Source organism: Limulus polyphemus, unplaced genomic scaffold (genome assembly GCF_000517525.1).
Source record: "Limulus polyphemus unplaced genomic scaffold, Limulus_polyphemus-2.1.2 Scaffold351, whole genome shotgun sequence".
Taxonomy (NCBI): domain Eukaryota; kingdom Metazoa; phylum Arthropoda; class Merostomata; order Xiphosura; family Limulidae; genus Limulus; species Limulus polyphemus.
In genome coordinates this window covers 206,463-214,831 of record NW_013665961.1, presented here as the reverse complement: position 1 = coordinate 214,831, position 8,369 = coordinate 206,463, and the positions used below count along the sequence as shown (strand labels likewise).

At 34.9% G+C, this 8,369-nt stretch overlaps 1 protein-coding gene across 1 annotated transcript in view; it reads left to right on the top strand.

Moving 5' to 3' along the window:
* The window catches only part of LOC106457606, an 18,314-nt gene extending 15,178 nt beyond the window's left edge, over window positions 1–3,136 (top strand). Inside the window, exon 2 of the mRNA XM_013917044.2 lies at window positions 1,839–3,136. Coding sequence (XP_013772498.1) covers window positions 1,839–2,750 — 912 coding nt within the window. The 3' untranslated portion in view covers window positions 2,751–3,136. The remainder of the gene's footprint in view (window positions 1–1,838) is intronic.
* Window positions 3,137–8,369: the final 5,233 nt, after the last annotated feature.

The following is an 8,369-nucleotide window of genomic DNA, read 5'->3' as shown; positions in this document are numbered from 1 at the left end:
AAGGGGCTATCTGCACTACGAGTATTGAAACACGGTTTCTAGCGTTGTAAGTCCGCAGACATACCGCTGTGCCACTGAGGGGGGGGTATATAAAGATAATTAACACCTCCTTCAAAGAAGTACACAAGGTCAATACAGTCAGCTAAATGAGAAGCGACTTGGCAAAAATTGAGCTGAAAGGAAATTGACACACAAACACAAAAATATTTCGCCCACTGGAAGAGCAACAATTATTATTATTGAAGGCAGAATTCGTAATTATTTATAAAGAAGAAGATCGTGTGAATACTTAGGACAGTGCTTAATGTGCCTCTTGGAAGCAGGAGAAAAATATAGATATAAATGCCATTGAGACGAAGACTGCGGGATGAAGAGTCGACTAGAAAATTCAAGTAAGTCAAGAGACAGGAGAAACAAACAACAGCCAAACACACGTACACACACACACACACACAAAAGGGGGAAAGAAAGAAACATCTTCTATACACGAGAAAGGGGTGGTTACTGTATTGAAATTCGAAGCACCCATAAGTGAAAGCAGAGGAGAATATATTATAATATGTCAACCACAACACATCTATTATATCGAATGCCAACAAGGCCTTTCGGCCAATACCACAACTCATCAGAACGTCTGGAGTACAACAGACACTGTCATGGTGTTAAGCAAGTGAATTATAATTATTATCAGTTTTATTTACGTTGCTTATGGTAAGAATTAATAACACAGCTTTATTTGTTTATTTTAACACCGATTACGTATTCATTTATTTAACTAAAAGTGACATTTTGTCGTTGAACAGAAAAAAATGGAGACTTGAAGAGGAGCTCCTTAAACCGCCGATTCTGCTTTATATAAAAAATGTTTAGTTTTGAGGTTCTGTTTTAACAAGAACGACATAAATAACCACTTCAGATACCAGTCATTTCTCTGTATTTTCGTTAACACTGATGTATTGAAAAGGTTCTTGGCATCAGTAAGTGTTTTTAACATGTATTGTAGTCTTCCTTAAATAACACATTTTTTTTTCCCAGTGTTTTATTGTATATTAACCACAAATACACATTGTCATCTCAAACTGACAATACAGCTGACTTTATTCCATTTCAACAACCCATAGCGACGTATTCATTGTTGATCACACACCAATCGTCCGATCGTGTGCTGTAATCTCACCACCAGAAAATACTTTAGAAATGTAACTTGAAAGCTATACCGTATTGTTCTGTAAGGTTAAAGAGACTCTACGTCTAAACGGTTTGGTTTCTTTTGGATTTCACGCCAAGTTACTCGAGGACTAACTTAGTAGCGACAGACTAGAGGGAATGCAGCTAGTCAGCACCAACAATTCTCGGGATTGACCATCACAACCCTGGTGGTTAAGGCTATTAACTAGCAATCTGCTGGTCGCTGGCTCGAATACCTGTCACCGAACATGCTTGCCTTTTAGGACTGCTGTCGGGGCCAGTCACGCGAGTGTAAACATTCTCGGTTAACACACAATACTCGAACGGCTAACCCTAAAAGTATATGAGATTAAGGTCGAATGAAGAAGTCTTCTTAGAGGAGTAAAACTGACCGTCATATTATAACGCCCTCACAGATGGAAGGGAGAGCACGTTTGGTGACAGGTATTATTGAACAGAGAGGTGGAAAAAATGTGTAAAGTTTATATATTGTTTTATAATTGTGAATTTATTGCATAAGTTATAAATGACTAGGACATAACGCTATAAAATGTTTTATTAAATAACCAATTACTTATTTAAACAACTAAAGTATTGTACATAAGAATAGTTATAATTTCATTGTAAATGTTTTTTCGTTTTTTTTTCAGTTGGAGGCCGATGTCCTTAGACTCACTACGAGATTGATGATGAGAGAGCGAGAACTACGCAAAACTAAACTACAAATGACGTCACAGATTGCTTATGCCCATCAATTAGTTGCTTTGTGGAAAACACGTGCAGAAAAACAGGAGGAGAAAATGCATTTGATGCTACAGCAGAAAGATCGGGAAATGAAAGAAATTACTTTACAATTGTTTAGATTCCAGGGTGATCTTAAAACAGAACAACGCAGGATAGAAAAGTTATTCGAAGAGAAAGACAGAATTATCAAGAAACAGAAATTAGAACTTGTTCGATTAAAGCGACACTTAGGCAGATTCGTAGGTGGTGAACAAAGAAAGACTCGCGAGTGTCATGAGCAAACATACTCTGAATCAGTGAGATCTGAAGTAGAGAATTACGCTGCTCAAAATACATCAAAAAACACCTCAATAAGAGGTAATGATACTCTAAACATACGTCCTTCACTCGCCAAAGAACCTCATTCGTCCAGAGTGACCATTAATTGGAAAAACGTTGCTAATTCCAAAAAAGACAGCTGCTTAAGACAACGTGCTATTCAGGATGTTACCAACGTCTTGCAGACAGCGTATTCTCGATCACAAGGAGACGACAGTTCTAACCAAGTAACCGCCAATCAACTGATTGTTGATAACGGCGTAAAATCGAAAGATCTTTCATTAAAGGCTGGAGAAGAGTTGACAAGTTGCAATTCTTGTAATGGAATTGAACTAAGCATAAGGATAAAAGAAAACAAGAACATTGAGACTGCATATTCAGTTAAAGAAAAGGTTCATTTTAAACAAAAAACGCCCATTGACTTGAACATTGTAAAAGGATACAGTACGCTTTCTTTGAAAGGAATCAAAATATTATCACCACATTCTATGCAACTGTAAGAACCTAAAGGACCCATAATTTAGAGTAGTTTGAAAAACTATTACATCTTTTATGTTTAAAATCCTGTGGTACGTTACATAGGCCATGTTAAAAATACGTTAACATATATATTGTAGCATTTAACTTTTAGAAATTCTGTATTTATTTTAATTGTTCTATAACTTAAAGAATTATATAGAAGGTTACGCTTGCTACGTGTATTTAAGTTAAAGATTATTTTTCTCTCTTGTTCGTATGAAGGCTTGTTGAGTACCAGGGTTTGGTTGTGAGAATTTCATTGTATAATTCGTCAGATGTTTTTTCATGACCTTTTACTATTTTGGTGTGCGATTTGTGAGATAGTGGACGACATGAAACGATTATTGGAATTTGTGTGTGAAATGTATTGCACTGAAAACAAAACTTATTTATGAAATAATATGATTATTGTAAAATTCTGTCTGCTTGCATCGTTATTCGTATCATTTGTATTTTTTAAAGACACTTTTGATTGTTGGATCAGATGGATTGTTTTTAAAGTTGTAAGTTTGGGTGATACTTTCTTATAAAAAAAATCTTTTCGAAGTGACTGCTTAATGGTAAAATGAACATTTAAGTTAGCTGTATGAACTGCATTTAAATATATGCGAAAAAGCTCAAAGGGTAAAATATATATTACGGTTTTGCGCCTTTTACAAGCTGACGAAACATGATCGTAATTGTACTTGTCATAAGACATAAGTATTAAACCTATTATATTTTTCAACACTACATGCTTTATCTACTCCCATAGGGATTTTCAAGAATTAGAAGTGTTTTGTTATTGTACACGTACGAGAAAAAAATGTTTTTAATGAAAGCGATCCAAAATCACATCACTTGATGACGGATGGACATTTACAAATCGCAACAGCAAGAAACTTTTCAGTCACGCGTGTACTGATTGGGTGGTAAGCGTAGTAGTACACGCACAGTATAGTTTGGTGGAGGAGGGGGGTATGAGGACGCCAAAAATTTCCTGCTAATAGGTCCCATTCTGTTAGCACCGCCCCTGGCGGCTTGTACACAACTCTAAATGTATTAAACTGATTTCAAAGCTACTGTTGACACCGAAAGCTCGCAAAGCACTGTATAGCAATTACGTCTAACATTTATTAACAAGCATAACCTGATGGGCAGGTCGCTTGACATGCAATTTGCGAGTCGCGAGATCGAAATCCTTCACTCAGCACGTTCGTTCTTTCACCCATGGTGGTGTTATAATGTGACGGTCAATCCCACTATTCGTTGATAAAGAGTAGTTCACGAATTGACGGTGGGCGATATTGACTAGCTGCCTTATTTCTAGTATATCATTTCTAAATTAGGGATAGCTAGTACTCTAATAGCTTTGCACAAAATTCACCAAACAAAATTTAACGCAAGGTGACAGAAAATAAACAAAACAAATGCTAATATTATTAATCCAAACCTATGATAAAACTTTATTTTGTTTTTATAGCGTGTCTTGATTACCTTATTAACTTCGTACACAAACAGAAAATACTAATTATATCTTGTTACTTCTGTCAGATCACATATTGTTACGCCATCACTCTTAAACAAGTTAAATGAATCACCTTGTGTTAAGTTAATTTTGTAGGTTTTGCTGAAGTTAAAACTCAACATTTGTTATAAAAACTATGTAAATTACATACTAGTTTTCACTTAACTAATTTTGTCTACGTGATTTTGTTTAACCCCCCTTGTGTTATGTGTATATGTTTTAGTTTTTAAACAATTCTACAAAATGATATCTGTTTAGTTGTATCAAAGTTAAAATTATATCTCCTGAAGCAACACATTGATAAATCGTATCTGACGTGTATACAACAAAATGACAAGAGACTTATGCATCAATCTTTCAACAAAACAATAAAAAACCAAAAATTAAATCTATACATATTATTAGTCTTGTTTAAGTATTTTTTATTTAGGGTGGGTGGGGATTGAAAAAAAAGAATTAAAAGAACACACTTTACTAACAATCTTCTTCGGCTTTTCCATTTAGCAGAAGTCGCTGTCCTTCACACGTGTTGCCCTCCTCCAATCATCTTTATTCATTGCCAGGTCTTCTGCAACTCACTTCTCGTTCATGACTTCTTTAATCCCATCCTTCCAACGCTTTACTGGCCTTCCCTATCTTTATCTTCTCTTGCCGGCTAACGGCAGCTCTATTGCCCTGCTTAATGCTTGTTATTCTCTTCACGTGACCAAATCACCTCACCTTCGCTTCTCTTGCCTTTATTTCGTTTCCACAGACTTCTGCTATTTCTTTATTCGTTCTCTTCTCTTTCAGCGACACTCCCAACAACAGTCTCAGCATTTTCATTTCTGTTCATATTAACAAGCCTTCTTTCTTCTTCAGGATCCAGGTCTCAGCTTCGAAGAAGAATGCCAGTCTAGTCACGATCTTGTACACTTTGGCTCACAGTGCCCTTGATAACATTTGCATTCGTCAGGAGTTTTCATTCATTGTCCTTAATTATTTTTAACGCTGTGATGTCTCTGTTTGCCATTCACAATATCGTGTGTTACAGTTCTGAATTAATAAACACATTAGAGACTAATAACTATCTAAACATTTCATTAATTGCTTTAGAGTTATAAATATTAAATTATTAAAGTAATCCAAACTATACCATATCACACACACATGATATCTTCAGTGAGGTACACATTGTATTTAGTAAAGCACAACGCTACACAATGGGCTATCTGTCCTTTGGTGAGATATACATTTTAATGTAATTAATTTGGGTATAAAATCACTTTTAATCATAAAATAATAAGTTGTGAATAGCGCTAAAGCACGAAGTAAATGCGAAGTTCACGACTGTATCAAAGCTATGACATTTCTATAATAAACATTCTGTCAGTAAAGAATGTTAGCAGAAAACGAAACCGGTTATTAACAGCATGCAACTATAGCTCTTTGCAACAACGTAGATTAATGTTTAAATTCAAGCTAGATTTTTCTCTTTCTCTTTAACGTTACCCTGCTCTTTACAACACACGTATTTGTAGTGCAGTGGCATTACGAAGTTGAAAAAACAACTAATGCGCTGTCAGTTAGTTACTTTTTTTTTGAACTATTAACATAACAATAGCAGAATTAAAACATAAAACTGTGTTACGTTAGGGCTCAAGTTCCCCACTACGTTTGTTTAAGGTTACTTAATTTGCTTTTTTGGGCGTAGTTTTTAAACTTGAAGATGAACTCGTGATGATGTAAGCAGTATGCAGAGTGGTTAAACAGAAGTTTTTGTATATTTTTTCTTCTAACGTCTCCACATATATCATTATCAGATATTTTAACACTCTTTACACTCTGTTAAAGTCATCCTGCAGATGCGCGTATTAAAAAAAAGCTCTGAAAGTCAAATCAAACATTTAGTATGGTTGACATTACATATTTTTCTTGGCTTTCATTAGTAATTTCTTAGAATTATAACATTCAGGATTAACCTCCTTGTTTTGTGCCTTGTATTAGCCCACATGTTTAAGAACCCCGACACCAACAGCCTGAAGGACCTAATACAAATTCATTCAGTAAAATTCCATAAAACTTCAGTAAACAACACAGAATTGACATGGGTGTAAAATGTGAAACTTGTATAACGAGATAATTTACAAAACACGATAAACGACAAATGAACCAAAGTTCTGAAACCTTGAAAACATGAATAAGTTTTATTATAACTAGCAGAAATACCCTCCAGCTAGTTTCTATGGAAAGCTATTGGGCCTGCGGCCTTTTCTGGATTTGTCCGACAGTTCAACAACAATGTACTCATACTTGACATTCAATAATGTTCACCATCTATGAGAAAAAGTCTAGATTTTATTGAAGTATTTCTTTGTGGATGCAGTTATCAATGAAAGTACCTTGATTTTCTGTTAAAACACTCATGAGATTTTCACTGAAGAAAAACAAATAATTTTGAAGTTTGTTTTTTGATTGTTTTATATTTGAAACTTACTCCTTTTTTGTAATTTTTATTGATTAGATCTGAAACATATCATTTTTGAGGAAATTTCAATTGTTTTATTTATTTCTCAGTTATTAAAATGCTGCCTAGGAGTAAAAATATTACCCATTTATGATCGGTGATGATCGATGCGGTATTTTCCGAGATCCGAGTTTTGGACACATACATCGCAAGCTCAATTATAATAACATTCCACAATCGTGACCCTCTTTGATGCCAGACAACGTGTTCACGTACGAGAAAAAGATGGTGAAATAAAACTGCAACCTGAGGTATATTGAACGATTGTTGGTTTGTAGTTATGCACAAAGCTACACAATGCGCTATCTGTGCTCTGCCCACCACGGGTATCGAAACCCGGTTTCTAGCGTTGTAAGTCCGCAGACATACCGCTGTGCCACTGGGGTGGGGCATATTGGAAGAGCATCCATCAAATAATGCACAACCTGTGGACCATATTGTTTATAACAGAAGTAATAAGGATATAAGCAAATAAAAATCATAAATCAGGCGAAATAGAAGTCGATACAAAATTTGTTTTATCTTTAACTGTTTACACTGAAAGCAGGTCATACAACATAATGAAATATTATGAACTTTTCCACTGTATACTGGAAGTAGTGTGACGCAAGTATAGGGTTATAAAAACTTTGTTTGTTTATAATATTTGGCTGATAAATTCAAAAAAGAAGGCAGGTAATCAACAGCGTCAATTGCCAAATTTTGGGCTATTCTTATCTGACCAAATACTGGGATTTCACTGTCAGTCTACTCTTTTAGTACATCCACAGCCCCAGTGTTGAGCCCATTTTTGTGGAAACGAGATGCAAAACCCGTATCTTTGAATCCACACAATCCAGTACAAGGATTATTATGGATTATGGTATATATATGATGGGAACAAGTAGTGTGACATAATAGAGGATCATCATGGATTCCAGTGTATGATGGGAACAAGTAGTGTGATATAACAGAGGATCATCAAGGATTCCAGTGTATGATGGGAACAAGTAGTGTGACATAATGAAGGATTATCAAGGATGGATGTAGGTATTTGTTGGTACACAAGTCACATTATTTTTGAATTTTCTTGTATAAAAACAAATATATTTAAATGAAGCTAACTGACAAAGTCTAGAACATATTACATTTGTACAATTAGACCATTTCTACACTACAAGATAATGATCTGTACTGGAACATCCTTTTTCCACAAAAGTCTGTAGTTGCAATAAAACTTTCAAAAAGGGGAATTCAGTGTCTACTCTGTGTAATTCTAAAAACAATTACCGCCTCAACACATTTTCAACTTTTGATCACATTTCAAAGAGTAAAACAATAACAACCTATGATCATCTTGAAACTTAATCAGCAACAATTACTTATTAAAAATGATTTAAAAAACACTGCTCTGCAAGTTGCGAGTTTTATTGTTCAATGCATTCAAGTTGTACATGTAAAAATGACTACCAGTGGAGTAAATACCTGGGAAAAATGTACCTTACAGAAACTGTAAAAAACATTATTTATACCAATTATTGGAATTCAGCAAGTCAGAAAATTATTGGCAAACATAGATAACTAAAGTGTGTGTGTGTGTGTGTGTGT